The sequence below is a fragment of the Pogoniulus pusillus genome, chromosome 1, assembly GCF_015220805.1.
Source record: "Pogoniulus pusillus isolate bPogPus1 chromosome 1, bPogPus1.pri, whole genome shotgun sequence".
Lineage (NCBI taxonomy): Eukaryota > Metazoa > Chordata > Aves > Piciformes > Lybiidae > Pogoniulus > Pogoniulus pusillus.
Window position 1 is genome coordinate 41,680,010 of NC_087264.1, and position 23,014 is coordinate 41,703,023.

Consider the following 23,014-nt stretch of genomic DNA (forward strand, 5'->3'; position numbering starts at 1 on the left):
AACCTAGCCTTGAACACCACCAAGGAGAGAGCTCCCCTGTCGTTACAAGTTACATTACATTACAAAATGTAACTGTATTCCAGCCAAAACCAGTACAGTATTCCAACCTGGTTGTGTACCCAATGCTCATCCTGAGTGTGCTGTACAGTTGCTTTACCCTTGAGAAGGGAGACCCGTCGATGACAGCCTGCAGTGGCAGTCAAGAGCCTGGCTAAGCTGATGAATTGAAGGCCAGTCTCCGTAAAGAAAAAAATCCTTTCTCTTGAAAGGCAAGTGACAAAGACAGAGTGTTCAGCTTCCCCTCCTTCTCCAGCCCAGCCTGACCTTCTGCAGCCCCTTGGTGCCTCTTGTTTTCTTATTTTTATAGAAAATCAATATCACTCCTGACACAAACAGTAGCTCACGCAAAAGAATAAATGGGGGAAACCTGAGATCTCTGTCTGTCACCTCTCACTTTAACTCCCCCAAACTATTTAATTATAAGCAGGCTTTGCTCCAGGTGTTTGCAACAGTGAAATTGCTAAATGAGGACCATTTTAACCAAAGATTGGGTGATCAATAACACTCTATAGCAGTAGCTTGTTGGATCAATAGCATTCATTATGTCATGGTTAAGGTAAGTAGCCTCCTTTGCAAGTGGAGGTCATTAATCAGTGCTTACTGGACCTGCTGAAAGGCTTATGTAGGAGTATAGTTTGTGTTCATCTCTGAAGTGTGAAAGGAGTGGTGAAGAATGTGAGACCTGTGAAAGTTTGCTCCAGTAAAGCACTAGCAGTAGTGTTTATCTATTAGGAACTACAGAGCTCCCTGTACAAAAGGATGCTGAAACTACTGTGATGTGGAATCTTGATACTTTTTTCTTTCTGAGACTGCTAAAACACTTATGAAGTATTCACTCAATCCTTGCGTCTGCTGCTTCTGAGGACTATTAATCCAGGCTTTCAAGAGGGAAAGCAGACACAATATTTGCCTAGGGTCATACAGGGAGTTGGTAGGAGAGCTAGGGGTGAAATGAATGGCTCATGGTTCTCAGTCTTTGCCCTTAGTTGCTATGGTATATATGTGGGAGGGGAGTAGGTAGTCAAACCCTGTATTGATTTGGAATTTGGTATTAATTGACATATTGAATTGTGGGGATGATGTACTGACCATTTATCCCTTAAATGGCCCTTATACAACGGTGAATACGCAGAGTTTGTAGAAGACCCATCATGAGAAGTTGATTTGGCTACACTTTAGAGTTCATCTTCTAAGAGCATTAATATGCTCACGAAATGGAGTTTTATTATGTGCCTGCAGTTCTTTGGGGTGACATCTTGTGGTCTCTCATCCTTCAGCCTTTTGAATTGAGGGATCCCCATTTGATGCTGGTGTCTAACATCATCTGATTTCTTTGGAATAGAGGGACCTGGGATTGCTTTCTAACAGTGTGCCCTGACTGGACATCAGTTCTAGTGCTGAGTTAACACGTGACACTCGCCTCTAAGGCCTTGGTGCTGAGGGAGTGAGCGGTAAATAGGGTCTGCTTGTTCTGCTATCTCTCAGCTAAATCAGATGAAGTATTGCTTAAAGTGTCCAAGGACTGAATTAATGTCGGTGTTAAAGCCATCAGATGCTTAGGTCTGACCTGAGCGTGTACTTATGCTACAAATATTCCTCCAGCTTTACAGTCAATTAACGTCTTTCTACATGTTAATTTCTATATTAATTCTTTGGTTCAAGAATTAAGTCTTCTGTAACTGCTTCAGCAAATGCGAAGTGTTTTGTAATGAGGTTGCATTTAGCAGCAGCAAGTCATGCTGTGCTAAGATATGTAGCTGAAGAGTTGTGCATGCATCAACTGCTCTTCCCTCCACATAAAATAAATTTGCCATAGAAGGGTGTGTTTCTATACTTGTGTAACATTCTTGAGAAAAAGTAATCTGAAGCTGAAAAAAAATCAGATGATTTTCAGTAGCTGTAAATTGATCCAAGGAAAGAATTGTTAACTGCACTTAATTTCCTAGTGAGTGTTACGGACAATGTCATAGTTAGGTTATTAACTCTAGTACCCGAGGCAAATGCCATTGTATTAATTACTTTTTGATAACTTAGACCTAGCCTAGATACAGGATTCTATTTCAAGTGATGCAGAATCGCTAGGTTTTAACAGAAAGCAATTATGTCTCATGCTAGAGTCAGCAATGCAATTTTTGTGAGATATGTAAAGCATTTTGGGCTCAGAGAAGCTAGTAAAAATGAAGTGGGGTTTGATTTGTATCCACTGCAGTTGTAAGAATGTTTTTGTTTTTGTTCCAGTGAAACCAGCAGTGTATGCAGCAGCAGTGATGCTGGCCTGTTCACCAACGATGAGGGCCGCCAAGGTAACAACTGTCTGTGATTTTCCTCGTGTGTTGCTTGTGATTTGTTTTTTTATTTTACTTTCTTTACAAATACAAAGAAAAACCTGTGATTGAAGAAGGACAGAGAGGGAAGTATGGGATAAAGGCCAGTAGCATTGAGGAGCTAGAAGTTAAGAAATTAACTGAAGGCTACAAAGGTGTGATTTTTGATAACAATACACTCTTCCTGCTGGAATACTCTGTGTATGAGATCCATAATATTTGCAATATAACAATCTACGATTATGGAAAGGCACAGAAATACAAGAGGAGTTCTAGAAATCTCCATCATGAAAGAGCAGTGCTTATGATCTGTTTTTATAGGTGATTTAATTGTTGTCGTGCGGACCATTAGTGCCTGAATCTGTTGTTTTCTCTGTGGGCAGGAAGAGAAGACAGGAAAAAATATAATGTATTAGTACTGCCAGATCATGTAAGAACTGTGCGAAGACAACAGTAATATTCAACAGGATTCGTTTCTTTATATGTACATTCGGCCCTTGCACTGTTATGCATTGGCTGGCTCTAGTATTTTCAATATCAGCTGTAGAAATAGTTTCTTAAGAACTTTGAGTGTGGAGTGTACTCTGGTTTTATTTATCAGTGACAGCACAGTGTCCAGTTTATGAGGGGATATGGCAGAAGTAAGCGTGGAAGAGGTTGTGCTAGGCACAGAAGCACTCAGAACTGTTCTATTTGGAGCAGGTGGAGCGTGACCCTAGAGACCTGTAATTCTGCACTGCTTCTGTTAATGTGCATTCTCATTTTGTCACGTTTCACAAGCTAAGATTTCATTGAAATCTCTCCTGGGAATGTATGAGAGCTAAATGAAGCATTACCAGGAACTCAGTAGGAAATGCTGCTTCCACTAGCTTGTACTAACTCAGGTATGTGTTTGAGGCAGCAAACCAGCAAACACACTTACATGTTTTCTGATGATGTGTTAGGCTGTGGAGATGATCTGTTGGATAGTTCTGATACTTTCCCTTAGAGGATTTCAAATATTAGTGTTGACCTTTGCTGAAAAGTAACTGTTTCCAGCATCCCATTCTTCAAAAACAACAGAAAAGTCAAATACTTCGTCCTCACTTTCTACCGATGACTGTTCTGGGGGAGCTGAAATTAGTGAGCACTTGCATATCAGATAATGAAGCAGGGTGGTGACTGAAGTGGTGAGTTTTCACTTCATCACCTGAGGCAAGTTTGGTGTAGACTGGATTTTGTGTGTGTGTGTGTGTATATATATATATACACACACATATATCTATATGCTTGCCCTATATACTTGACCTGGATTTTTGTGCTATTTTAGACACTAACATTTGCCTGCTACTGCTAGTAGGATACTCAATATACAAGAACACATAGAATACACTACTTAAATAAATTAATAAAGTGCAATTACAGCCTTTCCTGTCGAGGTAGTGGAAGAGATTTGATATTCTAGTCATCATGCCTTTGTCTGTGCAAACAGTTTTCACTTTAATAGCTTTCTGGCCAAGATGGTTTAGCTTACAGTTATGTTAAAAAGGGTAAAAAAAATGTTGTTGCACTTTCAAGTTAATAAGAAACATCTCCCTTTGCTTTTTTCTAGCAACAGCTCTCCACTTCAATGAGATGGAGAGAGCACAAAACTTTTTATTTTTGGTCACAGATCATCATCTTAGAAATAGTTTTCTAGTACAATTCCAAACTGAATAATGGGAAATTTAAAATAGCAGTGTACTTAAACTGAATGTAGTTCCCCTCCACACCTTTTGAGGTTATGTCATGTAATATTTGTGCTGTTGCTAATTAAATAGGTTATCTTTGTAATTCCAGCTACTAGTTCACTTGTGTGAGGAAAAAATGGTCCTAGTTTTAGATTGTAAGCCTTCTGTGTGTTTGTTAGGGGTTTTGTTGTTTTATTTAAATGCATTGGGATCTCTCAGTGCAGAAATTACTGTGGTATCAGCACACATGATCCTGGTTGTTAAAGTTTGTCTTGTGAAAGCAGTGATTTGAGATACAACAGTGCTATGTTCATAGACCCAAAAAATGGAGAGATCGTTTTGCACAAATTATGAACACTTAGAAGAGCTATCAGATATTACTTAGTTTTAATTTACTGTAAGATGGGTGGGGATATTTGTATTTTTAAATGTATTTGTCATGAGCACAGGGAAAGAAAAAAACGATTTCGGAGCTTTGGGGTGAGGTGTTCTGTCTGTCCTGCCTGTGGCTCATTGGAGTTGGTTTTGGTGCTGCTTCTGCTATGTGCAAAATTGCAGCGTTCTTACTAAGGCGGAGGAGTTTGTTTGTTTGTTTGGGTTTTTTTTTAATTATCTGGTTTTGTTTGTTTGTTTGTTTCTGGCAAGGTTTGTGGGTAGACATGCTGGGCTTCAGTCAGGAATAATGTAACTTGGTGAGGAAAAGCGACTAAATGGACATAGATACTTGAGGTGAGACTTAATGGCAGGCAAATGGGAGTTTTTTCTTGATTCAAGTGTGTTAGTTTTTTAAGGCCAGGTGAAATACCTTGTGATTAGTTAAGACTGTTACTTAGTTGGACTATTGAAAAGCAAATTGTGTCAGGGTCTTTGCCCTCTTCCTGCTTTTGTCTTACACTGTTCATGTTTTACTGTTAGCAGAGAATTTCTTGCCAGGCAGGTTTGCGATGAATGATGTCTGGTGCAATTGTGACAGTTGCAGTCTAACATTAATTACAGTGACCCTGCTTTATGGGGGCTTTGGTTTTGAGTTCTGTTGCAGCTGCTGGAGTCTTGCAGAGGATTTGTAATTCTGACACATTTGAAGAAATTTTGATTGAGATACAGCATGGTTAGTACTTACACTCAGAGTGACCATTTCTGATAAATGTGTTCTCCTCTTAGCTGCTGTCTTAAGGGACTAGAGATCTTTCTCATCAGTGAGTTTGCTCCTCTTGCTGATCTTCCCATGTTTTGAAGTCTCTCCAGTGACAGCCTATAACGTGTAGCAAGTGATTGGCCTCTACTGCTGTCAGAGTAATTACTTCAGAGAAAGAGTTCTGCATGAGACATTACAAAACACTGAACTAAGGTTGACGAGATTTCAATCTCAGCAGAGTGCTAAAGCTGCCCTAGGCAGATCTATAAAGAAGGTTTTGTTCTACAGGGAAATTCTGTATACTGATGAATTGGATAGTTTAAAGCATTTAGTGAGGCCCTGTAGTTACTGCAGATCATTGGAACAGAATACAAATAGAAGGCTATTCTGGAAGAAATTCCTAATGAGTCTTCAACTGTTTCATATCCAGAAATACCTACCTGTAATATTTTGTGGGACTGTCTCAGGACACAATGGTGTTAATTTTGGATTAATTCTGTCCTATTTCTTTAGGAGATGATGAGCAAAGTGATTGGTTTTATGAAGGAGAATGTGTTCCAGGATTCACTGTACCAAATCTTCTTCCCAAGTGGGGAGCTGACCACCGATCTGAGGTGGAGCATATTGATTCAGGCCTTGACAAGCTCTCAGATTCCACATTCCTGTTGCCATCACGGCCAGCTCAGAGAGGTAAGGTTCATAAGGAATATTATGTGTTAGAAACTTCTGAAGTGATGGCAAGAGTAGATTCTCTTTGTAGGTGCTGTAATTTAAACACATTGGTGATCTCTTTTTTCACGTGTTCCAATTAAAAATAGCTGCACTGCTGGAGAGGATACTGAAATACATGTTCCTGCTGCCCACATTCTTGAGTCTTCAAGGGATTTTACTTGATTTAAGAGTAAATAACAATTAACTCTTGCAGAGTGAGAAACAAAATAGAGGATCTGACCTGACAACTGAACTGTGTTACCTGATGGTTCTTTCAGGAAGAGTCTTTTGTATTCATTACTCAGTTTCTCTGGATATGGTTTTCAGGATTTCATGCTCGCCTGAATCGCCTTCCTGGAGCTGCTGCCCGTTGTCTCCGAAGAGGTCGGAGGAGGCTTGTTGGCAAGGTATTTCTTTTTGTAGGATAATAGTTTTACATGTCCAAGGCTGATCAATTTTGAAGTGCTATTCCAAGATACAATGTGAATTGTTTTCTGTAGAAAGGGGACCTGTACATTTTTTGTTTCATTATTGTTTGACTTGTTTAACTGCTTTGACTGTCAGAAGTTGCTTGAGCAACTAAGTGGATTTTAAGGCAGGTTTGGGGTGGCAAAAACAGTTGATCAGTCTTAAAAGCAGTATGAAAGGAGGTCTGAAGATAAGTGATAAGGAACATAAATACCACGAAGATTTAGACAGAATAAAAGGGAAAGTGATGATGGCATGAGACTTGTGCATGCTCATAATCCAAGGCTGCAGAGGCAGAGAGGAGGCTCAAGGGTGAAGGAAGGCCAACTTTTAGATAGTAGCCTGACAGGAATGGCAGCAAAACAAGGTGGTTTTAGCAGTTGCATTCTTAGTGGGAAGACAGAAGAATTAAAAGATGTATGCAATAATGCAGACCCAAAGTCATTGACTAGAGTTGTTATACATAGAGTGAACAGCTCTTCCTCTTTTAGTGGTGTAAGTGGTACCTTGAAGATGTCTGTCTAAAAGAGGGAGGGATACACCCAGCTGGGTCTACATCTTGAAGAGTTGAGTGCTGCTGTCTGTTGCAAAAGATATTTCTGAGAGGGAAAGTATTGGCTGTGTTTGGCTTTTTTTATTGTGATGTGCTTTCAAACATACTGGCTGACTGGCTTTATAGAGTCTGTTAGCAAGGTGTGTTAGAGGGGCCTGGAGTCTAGAGAAATATGACTTCTCCCTTCTGTTCAGTCACACCTGAAAGATCTTTGTTTCCCTCCTTTCCACTTACCTTACTTAGTTGTAACCAATATTTAAAATACAGCTCCACAGCTGGCAAAATACTGACTTTGGGTAGGATTCCTCAGGCCACCTGCGAGTAGCTGGGCCTGCCAGTAGCACCTCTAATGATCCACAGGAGAAGGATAATATTTACTTGTTTAATTCATCTTCATCACCTTAAAGGGATCTTTGTCATTTGCAGTGGAGGTCACTACTCCCCCTTCCCCATCTCTCTAAATTGTAATCATAAATAATGAGTTTCATTCAGAGCTCCCCGCCAGCGAGCTGCTAATTACCAAAAGTACTGCTTGTAATTTACACAGTAATAAACCGTAAATTTAAACATTACAGCACTTTAAGTTAATAATTTTCCTGCTGTAACAAATAGCCCAGCTTTTACCCCTGCTGCTACAGCTCTCGCCAAACTTTGAGTGCATGTTGTCCATGTACCTGACACAAACAAATCTTACCTGTGGAAGCCTTTTGCCCTCATCTTCAGACCCTTACTGCAAAGTGTCTTTCTTTCCTGGAGGTAGTTGTTGTGCAGCTATGCACAGCTGATGCTTCAGGCTGTGTGCTTGTGCATGTGGCAGGGAGAAATGTGCTCCCAGAGCATACCCCTGCCTAGGCTATACCTTTTTCTTTAGCTGCTAGACATCCTGCTGATGAATTGATGTTTTCAGAAGGGGCTAAACTTTCATGCATATTCCTTGTTTCATCCTCCTGGTTTTGATGAATCCCCATTGTTAGTGAGACAGTATGATCTCTTGTCTCTCAGCCTGCTTCTGGCCCAGCTGACCCCAGCAACCTTGGAAGTAAACAGTTTTCAACCATTTCTCCTATTCTTAACTGCATCTTTGTGCTACATACTTTGTACTGGTTTAGTCCTTGGTTCACCTCTGTGTGCACACACATATCATCACTGAAATAATAAAAGCCAAGACTCAAAAGTAAAACTGAGTGATTTTTGTGCCATTCTAATTAGTTAAATCATCTTAGTTGCTCTAAAAGTACAAGGTGAAGATGATGGCTGGGAAGGAAAGGATGTGACTTAGGGAACTAAGATCTGTTCTTACTGGTAGCGACAAACTATTGTGTCTGCTCACTGTGTGAGAGTTTGCAACCTTTACCTGTCTTTGTGTTTCAGGAGACCTCCATGAGCACTCTTGGCACCGAGAGGCTAGGTCATATTGTTAGTGATCCACGCCAGAAAGAGTAAGGCCCTTAACAGCTGTTACATAGAATTTTGGGAGGAGAGGAAGAACTGTAGGGTCCTCTTCTCTCCTGGAACTGAAGGGAGTGAAGAACTGGGTAGTAATTTAAGCATGCAGTGATGTGTGGAATGGGAAACAGTCCTCTCATGGTGGCTTCTCCATTTTCTTGTTTGCAATTGCTGACTTTCCTTTTGTTTACAAGGCTGACCCTATGCGTGGACACTGCTCAGATGCCCTTTTGGCTGCAGTCAGCATTTTTTTTTCCCTCCTTAGAATGTGCCACTGCAATAACTGTACATCTTTTGCACATCATGAGAATGCTGTGCCCTATGTGTTACTTTTTCAAAAAGCTTCTATGTGAAGTTATGAATTGGATGCATATCCAATGCAGAAATGATGCTGACAAGGCAGCCACAAAATTACTTTCTCTTTCTTTGGTGTTCTGTCTGCTTCCTCACTTAGCATATTTATATTGTAATTATCACTAGAAATATTAATGGTGTCTCTCTTTTGGAGTCCCCGTAATGCTATTCTTATCAGACAATGGATAGGTAAGGTGAGGACCTCTTAACTGTAGTGCAGTGTGTCCAGCCTTCACCAGCTGTTTGTGGTTCCAGTTTTGTTCCTTGGATCTAAAATTTGGTTTTTTTGATGAGAATCCTGCTGATGTTTAATCTTTCTCTTTCTCCCTCCATCTTTGTTCTTCACCTTCCCTCCTTATCTCCAACCCTCTGATTCCTCCCCACCCTGTGTTCATTTCTTCCACGGCTTTGCTCCCACCTTGCAACTTTCCAGTTTTTGGTTACCATCCATGGGGAAGAGAGATCGCAACCAGGTAAGCTGACTCTGGTTTGCCTTTTTTATTTTCTTGGTTTCCTTCTCTCTAGAAACAGCAAAGTGCTGGCTTCTGGTTTCCTAAACACAGGGGTCTGTGCCCATGAGGTAAGGCAGCCCCATTCCTTCTCATTTTGTTGTCTTCTGAGCTTTGAACACAACCCATGTCTCAGGCATTATATTGTCTATTTAAATAGAGCAGCTCAGGAACTCCTTTTGTTTATCTTCCCATTTCGGGTTAATGTAGGCCTTCCACTTCAATGGTGAATGGAAGGGAAAATGCCTCTTGACAGGAGGAGGTTTGACCTTTCAAAACTCCCTAAGAGTTCGAACATATTTTTCTTTCCACACAATTTGATTTGCCTTCTTTGGTTCAGGCTTCTAACTGGTAGGCTCATCAATAGACAAAGGAGAAAAATGGTGAGCTGCTGGTAGTTAAGTAGCAGTCATAACAGGAAACTGTAAGAGGTGATAAGCAAGATAAGGCATTCTTGTAACTGAAACTTGTATATGCACTTCTGTTTTCTCCAGTAAATTTCTCACAATTTCAGTACTAGGAGGCTTTTAAACTTAAGAGCTTGAGTTCTTGATATTAGACAGCAAAAGGGGTCTTCCATTTGAGAAATCAGATTGCACCAGGGTTCCTAGCCAGCCACATTCTCTTTTCATAGAATCATAGAATTAACCAGGCTGGAAGAGACTTCCAAGATCATCCAGTCCTACCTATCACCAGCCCTATCCAACCAACTAGACCATGGCACTAAGTGCATCACCCATTCTTTTCTTGAACACCTCCCTTGGCAGCCCTTTCCAATGGCAAATCTCTCTCTCTGTGAGGAACTTCCTCCTAACGTCCAGCCTATACCTTTCCCAGCACAATTTGAGACTGTGTCCCCTTGTTCTATTGCTGGTTGCCTGGGAAAAGAGTCCAATCTCCACCTGGCTACAGCCTCCCTTCAGGTAGTTGTAGACAGCAATGAGGTCTGCCCTGAGCCTCCTCTTTTCCGGGCTAAACAACCACAGCTACCTCACCTCTCCTCATAGGCCTTGTGTTTTAGGCCCCTCACCAGCTTTGTCACCCTTCTCTGGACATGTTCCAGTATCTCAACATCTCTCTGGAATTGAGGAGCCCAGAACTGGACACAGTACTCAAGGTGTAGCCTGAACAGGGTTGAGTACAATAGAAGAATAACCTCTCTTGTCTTACTGGCCACAAAGTTCATGATACAGGCCAGGATGCCATTGCCCACCCCTCCAGCTTGTCAAGGTCCTTCTGCAGTGCTCTCCTACCCTCCAACAGATCCACACCTGCTCCTGCCTTGGTGTCATCTCCAAACTTATTGATGCTGGACTCAATCCCCTGGTCCAGATCATAAGTAAAGATATTGAACAGGATTGGGCCCAGTACTGATCCTTGGGGCACACCACTAGTGACAGCTGCCAACTGGATGTGGCACCATTCACCACCACTCTCTGGGCCCACCCCTTCAGCCAGTTCTTGACCCATATCAGAGTGAGTATGCCTAAGCCAGGAGCTGGCAGTTTTGCCAGGAGCTTGTTGTGATAGATGGTGTCAAAGGCTTTGCTGAAATCCAGGTAGACTACATCCACAGCCTGCCCCACATTCACCAGGCAGGTAACTTGATCATAAAAGGAGGTGAGCTGGTCAGGCAGGACCTGCCCTTCCTAAACCCATGCTGGCTGGGCCTGATCCCTTGGCCATCCTGTAGGTGCTTTGTGATGGCACTCAAGATGACCTGTTCCATCACCTTGCCTGGCACTGAGGTCAGGCTGACAGCTCTGTAATTTCTTGGTTCCTCCTTCCAGCCCTTCTTGTGGATGGGCATCACATTGGCCAGCTTCTGGTCTTCTGAGACCTCTCCAGTGAGCCAGGACTGTTGATAAATGATGGAGAGCGGCTTGGAGTTCTTTCTTGAGGCAGGTCCAACCTTCCTGGACCCCTTTGTTTCTAAGGGCTGTTTCCCAAGGAACTTTCTGAGTCAGTTCCTTAAATAAGCTGAAGTCTGCCCTTTGGAAGTCCAGTGTGGAGGTTTTGTTAATGCCCCTCCTAGTTTCACTGTGTATTGGAAACTCTACAATTTCATGGTCACTGGACCCCAGGCAGCCTCCAACCCCCACATCTCCCACCAGCCCCTCTCTATTTGTGAGCAGCAGCAGCAGGGCTGCACCTCTGGTAGGCTCACGTAACAGCTGAGATAAGAAGTTGCCCTCCATACACTCTAGGAACCTTCTAGACTGCCTCTTCTCTGCAGTGTAAAAGTCCCAGCAGGTGTCTGGCAATGCTAAAGTCACCCACAAGAACAAGGGCAGGGGATCTTGAGGCAGCCTCCAGCTGCTTAAAGATTAATAAATCAATCTCTTCTTCTTGTTTGGGTGGTCTACAACAGACTCCAACGAGGATGTCAGCCTTATTGGCCATCTTAATTCTTACCCATAGGGACTCAACCTGATCATCCTTAATCTCTACTTCATGACCTCCAGAGCCTCCCTAATATATAGGGCCACTCCTCTGCCCCTTCTCCCTTGCCTGTCTCTCCTGAAGAGTCTGTAGCCATTGATTACGGCGCTCCATTTGTGTGAGTCATCCCACCATGTTTCTGTGGTGGCAACAACATTGTATTTTTTCTCTTATACCTCTTTTGTGCCCTTATGTGTTGGTTATTGGTTGATGAGCAGTAGAATTGAAATCTCTTTTACCCTCCAGGTGACTGAAAGTACATACATGGCAAGAAATCCTTTTCAGGACTTCATGCAATTGTGTATTTTCTGTTAATGCAAATATGTCACATACAGCTTTTATCTTGCTAAAGACTGGAATGATAACTACATAAACTTTAAAATGACCAAAAAAAATACTGTTGTCTTTCTTAAATGAACCTGGATCACCTTCAGGGGGTTACTGGCAGTTCTGCTTTACTACGCAGCTGCAGTGCTGACAGTAAACTAACAACTCAAGTTAAGAATGAGCTCCTGACAGCAGCAGCTTTTTGGTGCATGGTGGCCCTCCTTTCTCAGGAAAGTTGAATGCAAATGTCTGGTACTGAGTTCAAGAGTTGCAGATAGGTTTTATGATGAGACCTGCTACAGCTATAGATTATTCATTTGTCCTGCCTTAAAAATACATCAATAATCCTAGTAATGCAAGTGGAGGGTTCTGGAGGTTTGTGTAGCACTTCACAAAGCAGATTGAGATTAATTTCCTGCTTGTGGTGTGAATTATAAATAAAGAGCTGCTGAATGGAAGTGTAATGCTGGTATCCCAGAGAAGCTACCAGTTTGCTCTATGCATTGTTTGACTGGATTATTCCATTTCTGTACTGACCTTTAAAAAATAATCTTAAGGGTTGCATATCTTACACCAAACTGTCTCGCATCTTTTTTTTCAAGTGTATTGCATGTCTAACAAAGGATTTAAGATTAGCCTGGCCACGCACTGTTTCAAAAATCAGTTTTAAATAGTGTGAAAAGAAAGCTTATGAGGTGACTTGGGGGTGTGAGAGCATCTCACTTGTTGTGGATTGAACTGGGAGCTCACGGTGAACTGAACCTAGTGGATTTGAATCTTCTAGTAGTCTTTTTCAGTGATACATATGACCATAGGGAATACTGGAGCTGACCTGAGTGAAGTTCTGGGGTTGCACCATTCATAACAGTGATTTTTCTTTCTGTAATGTGAAGGTAGACGAGAGGCTTCCTGAAAGGAAAGCAGAGTTTTTGCTCAGGGCATGAAGCAGTAGAACATTTTGAGTATGCAGTTAGTCACCCAGCACACTGCTATCTGAAGTGAGAGGTAGCTCTCACCTAGTCTTCCCTCTTGATGTGTAGGAAAAGTCACCAGCTCAGCCAATTCAAACCCCCAGCCAGCAGACCAGAACCAAAATCCTCCTGTTAAAAGCAAGGCAGATTTGAACTCACAAGCTCCAGGTCAGACCCCTAAGGATACAAATGCTCCAAGTCAGACCTCCAATGATTCAAACCCTCCAAGTCAGACTCCTAAAGATTCAAATCCTCCAGCAGACACATCCAAGTCTGTTGCTGCTCAGGCCCTTCTGGCACCTGCTAAGGCAAAAGCTAAGACAAAGAGTGGTTCGCAGGAGGATGTAAGAGATGGGACTTCTGGTGATCAGCAGCAAGAGGAGGAGGATGAGATAGTTAGTCTGCGAGACCTTGTAGATGTGCTGAGACAACAATACTCAAGTGAGAGGAGTGCTGTGAGGTTAGCTGCCAAGAGAGAGGATGGTTCCAATGAGTTTAGGAATGCTATGAGGAAGGTTCTGTTAGGCCCAGCACCACCAGATCAACAGGAAGAGGAGGAGGAAGATGACATCCAAGGCTCCATGGATCCACTCAGAGAGGTCAGGGAAGTTAGGAAGGAATACACAAGGGAATCAGGTGAGCCAATCCTAAGCTGGCTAGTGAGATGCCGTGGCATTGGTGCTAATGCTCTGCAGGTAGGAGACAAGTCTGCCAAGCAGCTGGGACCACTCACTAAGGAGAGTGGAGTGGACAAACACCTGGCAAGTCCTCTTGGTAGGGTTAGCTTGTGGACACGCCTCCTGTTGGCTGTGGCTATGAGATATCCTTCCCGAGATGATTTGCCATGGGCTGCTGTGGGGGGGCGGGGTAACCCCCAAACCATCACATGTTGTATGAACAGCTGTAGGGAATAGACATGAGCAGCTGTATCTGGAAACCATTTAACATGTTCCTTAAAATCTTTTGACTTTCCAGTTCAATCCACTGTCTCCTCTGTACTCTCTGGATGTGCTTGCTGATGCTTCCCACCGAAGATGCTCACCAGCACACTGCACTGCCAGGTAACTGTCTTGCTTTGCTTTATTGGGTTTCTCACTTCTTCAGTAGTACTGTGAGGTCTGAAACAATATTCATGGACCTGAAAGTTACCACACTTTTCCCTAGAAGATCCTTATTCAGACTTGGTGTAAAATATACTAATGCAGGTTATTTGTGAGTCTCAGTGCACCAGATGCTTAGAGTATGTGAAAGTGAATGACAGACAGGTAGAACATACTGTGCCTTTAGAAGTAAGTGTGATCTGTTCTGTATTGTGCAGTGAGTTGCTGCAATTCTGTTGTGTTTGTACAAATGGACAGAATATTGTTGCCTGCTATTAAAGTCAGAACAAGATCAGAGGGAATATGCTGACAAGCTTCTGTAGGTGACATGCTGAGGCATTTTGGTATCCTAGATGCCTAAAATAGACCCTCTGAGCAGATTCAGAACTCACCTGAGGTGACTTCTAATGGCTTGATACCTCTCTTGCTATAGCTCAAATGTAGATCTGATCTGGCCAAATGTTGAGGTATATTTGAGTCTGCATAGCTGGGGTTAATATACCTTCTGGCACCTTCTGCTGACTAATCCTAAATTAAATTCAAGTGTTGGCCTTAGAGGTGACTCCTGTTCTTGTGCTGCAGGTGACTGTAAAGGTAAGGTGCCCTTGAGCTCTTTTTCCGTGCAAGGAGGCAGAGCCTTGTTTGGGACAAAATTCTACTTATGTGCTTGTAAGAAGGACCAAATCTGAAAGAAATGTCTGGACTTTGAGCTTCATGGCTTGCTTTCTCTTGTTAATTAATAAATAGAGCATGAAAAATGTACTGAGGTTGTATGTGTCTGAACGAAAGCTTGGCGCCCACCCAGCAAAGCCTCTCCTCCCACCAGCTTCTGCAGGGAATTTTATGATGTTGCACCATGATCTCATGCTGCTGTAGCCAGCATATTAAAGCTGGAAAGGGAGAGAGAAGAACAAATCAACTTTTACACATTCAACTGGATGAGAATAAAAAGAATATAGAAGATTGTGCATCAGCAAATTGGTTCCCTTCCATGCTTTGGCCCCACTTTGGGGATGTTTTGTGTCCATGAAGCAAGAAGATGTATTGGTCTCTTCATTTACAGCTAGGGTAACTTTTCTGGTGCCTTGAATATTTTACTTAGTGCTCTACAGAAGTTTGTCTTTCAGAAATTAATATATATATGCTTAGTTCTTTCCTCTAATGAACAGGTCTTTGGAGTCCTGACAGACATAATCCCTGGTGAATTGTTACTGAATGTTAGCAGAGAAGTTGTCTTGTCCCAGAGGTGGCTGTGGTTTTAAGTGCCTTTAGTTTAAGAAAGTAGTTGCTATTTTAGTGTGAAATGTGCTCAGTAGTCTTTATAGGAGAAAGAAATATGCAATGAACGGATGAATGTTATGTGGCCCCATGCATGTGGCAGATACTGAACTCTTTGGTGCAAGGTGCTTGCTTTATGTGAAGGTGCTACCAAGGGCACAATAGGAAATTGTTCCTCCACAGAAAGGTTTTCTTGACAACAGTTGTTTTTTAGGTGTTTCAAGAGCCAAACCTATTATCAGTCCATTTTCTTACAGGAGGTTAAGGTGATCTGTAATCCCTGTGTAGACAGTGGCCCAGTTAAAGTCTTCCTCCTTTGCTGTGGATGGAGTCAGTTTCAGTAGTTTGTGCTTTAGTAAGCTTCTATCAGCTTGCACCTCATCTAAGAGAAACTCTACTCAGAAATTTGGCAGAATGGTATGTGTTGAATGAAGTTAATCCCCTAAGAACAATATGAAGTGTATTAGAGAAGAAAATGTCTTGGTGTTGTGGACATTCAGTTTCTTCAACCCAATGCCTACCATGCCAGGCAAAATGACCCTCTCTGTTTAGTCTCTGTTATCACAAATGTCCAGTGGATTATAGTTACCAGGTGGAGCTTTTTCTTTCTCATGGGAATGGTTTCTTTGTCTCAGTAATGGATTTTGGTTCAGTTCATCTTGAAGTGGGGTTCATCTTGGAGGACTGGTAACAAAGTGCTTCATTTAGGTAAAGCTGAAGGCCAGAATACTGAGCACAGTTGGAGATGTTCAAGAAAGACTTTTCAGTGTCAAGGAGGAGGCTTTCTGTGGAGAATTCCTTGGGAAGCCTTATTTGAAAGGCTCTATAAATTGTACACTATCAGGATTACCTTTCTTGTTTTATGTCTGTGATGAGAAAAGATTTCATTCAAAATGTATACACAGCACTGGGAATTTCACACCCATCATTAGAAGCAGTTTTGTGTGTGTGGTGACTGTTATCATTAGTGGTATAATTTTATTTTGTGAAGCAAGGAGAGTTTCCTGCTTTCTTACAGTCCTCCCAAGGGACAGCTGGTGTATTAATTTGCTGTATTGCCTCCTGGCTGTTCCCAGGCTGTTTTTCCTCTTCATCATGGAATTTTTAATGGCCCTGCTGCCTCTCGGGAGGCATGCAAGGAAGAGTACCTCGGGGATCTCTTCCTTTTTTCACATGCCTATAATTACTCTCCTTTAAGAGCACAAAGCATTCACTAATCATGTCTTGTCTGTTAAGGTTTCAGCATCACGATGCAGGCTGTTAAAAGCAAGCAAGTAGAGACTTGCATGGATAGCCCAAGTGATCCTTCCCCTTTTTCCTCTCTGCCCATGTGCCTCTCTGGGAGAAAGGAGTGGTCTGAACAGAATTTTATTCTTTAACTCTCTCTACTTAAGGGGATTTTTTACAGGCTGAAGCCTAGTATCATATTAAGAGTTTGATTATGTAATGGCTCTATTTGTAGGAAGACATTATAGGTTGTTAGTTGGTGGAATGGTATTCCCTTGAGGCAGGGTAAGAGTTTCAGATGAGCATAGAGCCAATGTTCCTTCCATCTGAGTTTGGATAGCAGGTAGAATACCAGAAGACGGTAGAAGATAAATTCTCTGTATTGCCATTTATTGTTTGCCTAGCCTTGAAAATAGGATTATGGGTGAAAAACACAATGAAGTGTTCCTTCTGGAGGTCATACGCAAAGTGGACCTCAGATGACAAGTACATGTTAAAGGTGGAGATCTGAAGAATTTGAACAGTACAGATGTATCTGAGAAAAGCACTTTGCATGTTCTCTCAGTTAATATTAGCCATAAACTTAGAGTTTAATTTAATTTAGAAGCAGGTCTCTCATCTTGCCTGGAACATAAAGATCTAAAAGGCTGACTGATCATTTCCTGTTAAACTGCCAGTTGCTCCAAGTCCTCAGTGTGGTGGTGCATTTAGAGTGAAAAGGCATGAATGTCTCTAACTCTACCTCCAGCTCTACCAAGAGCTTGTTGAAGTAAATCTTGTTCTTTGTCTTCTATGCAGGGATCTTAACATTTCTGCCTCTTACCCAGGCGTGTATGAGTACAGGGATTGCCTGGAATGTCAAGCCTTTTCTGAGGCATCTAAGGGAGTGAATTGCATGCTCTCCCACTTGACCATGACAGTATCCAATTCATTCCATGCTACCTGTCCTCACTTCTTTGTCTTCCAGGAATTGTCTTTATGTAAAAATGTCTGCTGTCAACTACTTTAGGCATTCTTTATTCCTCTCTCCCCCACCCTTTTTTACCCCTTTTTTTTTTCCTGGCCTGGCTAATATTCCAGTTGGGGATATAACAAAATTCTTCTGACAGGCATGCAGTGAACAGCAGCTATCAACCTAGAGTCTGAGGTTTAATGCTCCTGTTTTGCTGAATTTGAATTCTCTGAAGTGAAAGAGAAATTTCTCTTGGTTTCAGAATTTTGTTTAGTTGTTGTTGCTTTATAAACCATGTTGCCATTATCAAATCTGTGTACTCAGCAGGTCTAGTAGATATTCAGACTTTGTCACGTTTCATGTTTCAATATGAAAATAGAATGCAATATATGGGATCACACTGTCTCCGTTTAGAACACTTACATGAAAAAGCAGAAGAAAATGTGTTCACTTGCCACACAGACTTTCAGAAATGGAAATGCATACTTGGGGAGCAGACTGCTGCTGCATGAAGACCTGTGAGATTTGGTTGATTAAAGAAGTGAGCTGACCTGTTAGTGAATTTGGAATCTGAAAATGTGCTCTAGAAGCTCTCCCTTGAGGCTCTGCAGGACAGAGGAAATGGCTATGCATAGGAAATAAATGCAATGTGATGTGTTAGCAAGAATCACTTGCATGCATGGGAGCTTTACATGCAGATTGGATGAGCAACCTGTATTGATTTACACATGTTATGCACAGATCTGACTTTGGTGCCCAGCTGGCTCTGTAGTCAAAAACGAGGAAGAACTCTGCTTTTATTATTAATTTTGTGAAGCCACCATCAACAGCCTCAGGTAATACCTCAGGCCTTAGAGAAAGAGCCTTTTATTTGGGCTGTGTTTGCTGGGAGTGTAGCATCACAACAGCAAGAGCCGGATTGTGTAGCAGTATTCTTCTTAGAAAGCTGTCTCTGCTGAACATTTACTTTAACATGAGGATAATAGCATCCATTGTTTGTATGACAGTAGATTAATAACTGCTCATCACTTCCACTACATAAACCAAGTTGTTTGCTTTCTCTAAGGATAGGGTTAGAATGAGGATTGTCATCAGATAATCAGGATGATACCAGTAAGATGCATACACCCCCAAGCATTTGATGTGCATTCTGCCTTGCTCCAAGAAGGGCACAAACTGGCACAGTTATTGCCATAGCATCTTCTCAGAGACCTCATTTGTGCGATTGTGGTGTTTTTTACCCTGAATTTTGAGAGATTCATTGTCCAGTCTAGACTTTTCTTCACAGATAGTGAAGATTTCAGGAGCCTAATACTGTTCAGTGGGTTTTTTTGTGGGCTGGTGTCTGCTTGTGCTCTCTGCTGTATTTTGTTACTGAAAGAGTGGTCAAGCACTGGAATAGGCTCCCTAGGAAAGTATTGGAGTCACCATCCTTGGGGGCATTAAAAAAATAGACATGGCACTTTGTTCACATACAACTTTGGCAGAAAGTTGGTCGTAGCCTGTCAGTGAGATTGTCAATGCATAATTCAACCCGTCCACTGCAATGGACAGTGTGCTGTGCATATCCATAATCTGACTTTTCTGGTGGTGGTGTTCCTTCTAGGAGTCTGCTTTTAAACTGGGATTCAGAAGTTCAACTCTTACTGATGTAGCACCTCTATGCAAACTAGTGATGAGAAATTGAGATTTAAAACATGTGGTATCTGCCAAAAAAATATATTCCATAAGTTATACTTCAGACACTCTTTCTGTCCATGACTTAATGAAGACTATCATTCCTGTGTGCATTCCTCTTCTCTCCCAAATTACCAACCACCTGCAGATTCTATGTGCAGATTTATGGTGCCTGTAAAGTGTCATTTTCAACTGCTTGAAAATGACACTTTTGTCACCAGGTCAGTCAAAGCCAGTGAGTAATCAATAAGTTCCTGATTTACTAACTGAAGGGTGGGTGATCAATAAGGAATAAACCTGAATGAAGTACATGTTACAGGGACAATTTATGACCTCTGAGCCTTTGCATGTTAGAGGTTGGGACTGCTAGACACAGAGTCCTTGCTATTAGTGTCCAGCTGGAGTGTGGTTTACCTTCAGTTTTACTACAAGAAGTGATTTTGAGATTCTCATTCTGGCATGGTGGTTATGGGGGGGGTTGTAGTTTGTTTATGGGAGGTTTTTTATTTGTTATTGTGTTTTGTTTGTTTGTGGTTTTGTTGGTTGTTTTTTGTTTTGGACCCTCTGTCTGATCATGAGGTAAGAGTGTAGGTGTGGTTTGAGCTTGGAGCTGAGAGCCAGGAGCTGTTATTCACTATCTAGCTGTAAAGTTTGTGAACTGGCAAAAGCTGAATCAAGCCTCTTGGAAATGGTAGTGCATACTTTCCTAGTTTGTAGTGATTCTTCACCAAGGATCAGCTGGCTAATGCTATAAGCTCGTAATGTTAAAGAGGGAACTTTATTACATCATAAAATGAGTTGAATTATTATATATGATTCTGTGGTCTTCTAGTTAGTAACCTAGTACTGTGTCAGTGATGCAAAATAAAACCCCAAAGATACACTTGATTGATACTATCTTTTTCTTCCCTGTGTGTGCCTAGCTGTTTCAGAACACCTGGCAGAGATGTGCTAAAATATTATAGAGCCACTATCATCATCATGTGCAAAAGCAGTTTTCATAACATGCAGAGCCACTCAAAGGTTGATCACTTATGTGTGCAAACACATTTGATTATGCATTCTCATAGGCATGCTGGTATTTTTGAGAGCTTTTAGCTGATGTTTTTGGGAGAATTCTGTGTCTGATTGTTTTAATAGGCATTCCCAGATTTGAAAAATAGGCTTTCACTGAAACTTAGTTTCAAAGATTTTTAATTTGTGCTATTACTTAATGTCAGCGTAGACTTCTTGTAGACCTTTTGAATTTTAGTTGAGAAGACAGAAAACATGAAGGCTGCAAAGGGACTGTTTACAAAGGCCTGTAGCGATAAGACACGGTTTTAAATTAGAGAAGAGTAGGTTTAGGTTGAACATCAGTAGGAAGTTCTTTACAGAATCACAGAATCAACCAGGTTGGAAAAGACCTCTAGGATCATCAAGTCAAATCTACCACCTAGCCCTTCTAATTAACTAAACCATGGCACTAAGCGCCTCATCCAGCCCCTTTTTAAACATCTCCAGGGATGGTGACTCCACCACCTCCCTGGGCAGCCCATCTCGATGCCAAATCACTCTTTCCATGAAGAATTTCTTCTTATTGTCCAGCCTAAACCTACCCTGGTGCAGTATGAGACTGTCCCCTTGTTCTGTCACTGGGTGCCTGGGAGAAGAGACCAACTCCCACCTGGCTAAAACCTCCTTTCAGGTAGTTGTAGAGAGCAATGAGGTCTCCCCTGAGCCTTCTCTTCTCCAGGCTGAACAACCCCAGCTCCCTCAGCCGCTTCTCATAGGGCTGTGCTCCAGCCTCCTCACCAGCCTTGTTGCCTTTCTCTAGACATGTTCAAGCACCTCAACATCTTTCTTAAATTGAGAGTCCCAGAACTGGACACAGTACTCAAGGTGTAGCCTAACCGGTGCCAAGTACAGAGGCAGAATGACTTCCCTGATCCTGCTGGCCACACTATTCCTCATACAGGCCAGGATGCCATTGGCCTTCTTGGCCATCTGGGCATGCTCCTGGCTGATGTTCAGTTGCCTGTTGACCAGTACTCCCCCATCCCTCTCTGCCTGGCTGCTCTCCAGCCACTCCCCCCAGCCTGTAGCACTGCATGGGGTTCTGGTGGCTGAAGTGCAGAACCTGGCACTTGGCCATGTTAAAACTCATGGTGTTGGACTGCACCCATCTGTCCAGTCTGTCCAGGTCCTTCTACCATCAGAATAGTGGAACACTTGAACAGGTTGCCCAGTGAGGTAATAGAGGCCCCATCCCTGGAAATATACAAAGTCAGGCTCAACAGGGCTATGGGCAGCCTGATCTAACAGAGGATGTCCCTGCTCACTGCGTTGGTTTTGGACCTCTGGAGTTGCCTTCCAGCCGAAACCATTCTATGATTCAATATTTCTTTCATATTTTGTGATTGCACATCCATTATTGGCAGTAGGTGGACCCATGAGCATTCAAACAATTTCTAGTCTCGACAGGTATAGGAATTTTTTCTGTGTGCTCCCTACACTGTTCTGTGTAACTACAACAGCACACTTTGTTTTTTGGCTAAATTCAGCATTTAAAAGTGTATGTATTACAAATATGCTGCTTTTTAGAAAATAGATTTTGGCATGGAAATATGACACCATGAACTTTTCTTTTAGCTACCTGCAAAAGATTTCAGTACTTGGTAAATGTGTTTGTTCAGACTTACGTAATGTTTTCAATTGAAAAGAACCAGCTTTAAAGACACAGATGCTTTAATCATAAACATTTATATGGTTCCAATTTTTACACCATGTAAGAACCTCACAATCATTAATGGATTTTATTTGCACCGTGTTTCTGCATTTTGCACATCAGACCTGATGCAGAGCGTGACCAGGGAATTTGCCAAAGAAACTGTGTTATCCCAAAGCAGGAATTTGAACCCAGTCATTTCTAAATTACACATTTGTATTGATGATGGATTTTATTTGAGAATGTGCTCTGCTCTGATGCCAAGACCATCTTTGCTGAACTGTATTCCTTTTCTTCATAAGTCCAGAACTTGGAATGCTCACTTGGTCTCAATAATGTAGGTTTCTTCTTAATTGGCAAATAATTAGACCACACCTTGAGTACTGTGTTCAGTTCTGGGCCCCCCAGTTTAGGAGGGACATTGAGATGCTTGAGCATGTCCAGAGAAGGGCGATGAGGCTGGTGAGAGGCCTTGAGCACAAGCCCTATGAGGAGAGGCTGAGGGAGCTGGGATTGTTTAACCTGGAGAAGAGGAGGCTCAGGGGAGACCTAATTGTTGTCTACAACTACCTGAGGGGAGGTTGTAGCCAGGAGGAGGTTGCTCTCTTCTCTCAGGTGGCCAGCACCAGAACAAGAGGACACAGCCTCAAGCTACACCAGGGGAAATTTAGGCTTGAGGTGAGGAGAAAGTTCTTCACTGAGAGAGTCATTGGCTACTGGAATGGGCTGCCTGGGGAGGTGGTGGAGTCGCCATCCCTGGGGCTGTTCAAGGCAGGACTGGACGTGGCACTTGGTGCCATGGTCTAGCCTTGAGCTCTGTGGTAAAGGGTTGGACTTGATGATCTATGAGGTCTCTTCCAACTTTGGTGATACTGTGATACTGTGAATTAAACTGCAGTGGTCATCAGTAGGCTTCAGACTTGGCAGTTGATGTGGCTGGAACTGGTGATGCCTTTCAGCCAGTTTACAGGTGCAGGAAGGCTGGATTGTCATAAGCCAGATTCAGCTGTTTCACAGCACTGTGTTAAGGAAATAATAATTCATGAGACAGTTTTGCATTACTA

At 42.2% G+C, this 23,014-nt stretch overlaps 1 protein-coding gene across 8 annotated transcripts in view; it reads left to right on the forward strand.

The window, feature by feature from the left end:
- The window catches only part of GPATCH2L (G-patch domain containing 2 like), a 90,350-nt gene that overhangs the window by 52,160 nt on the left and 15,176 nt on the right, over nt 1-23,014 (forward strand). For all 8 annotated transcript variants that reach the window (XM_064150222.1, XM_064150203.1, XM_064150211.1 and 5 more), the window contains 6 exons: nt 2,299-2,363; nt 5,742-5,918; nt 6,267-6,346; nt 8,332-8,399; nt 9,194-9,233; nt 13,985-14,070. In XM_064150222.1, coding sequence (XP_064006292.1) covers nt 2,299-2,363; nt 5,742-5,918; nt 6,267-6,346; nt 8,332-8,399; nt 9,194-9,233; nt 13,985-14,070 — 516 coding nt within the window. The remainder of the gene's footprint in view (nt 1-2,298; nt 2,364-5,741; nt 5,919-6,266; nt 6,347-8,331; nt 8,400-9,193; nt 9,234-13,984; nt 14,071-23,014) is intronic.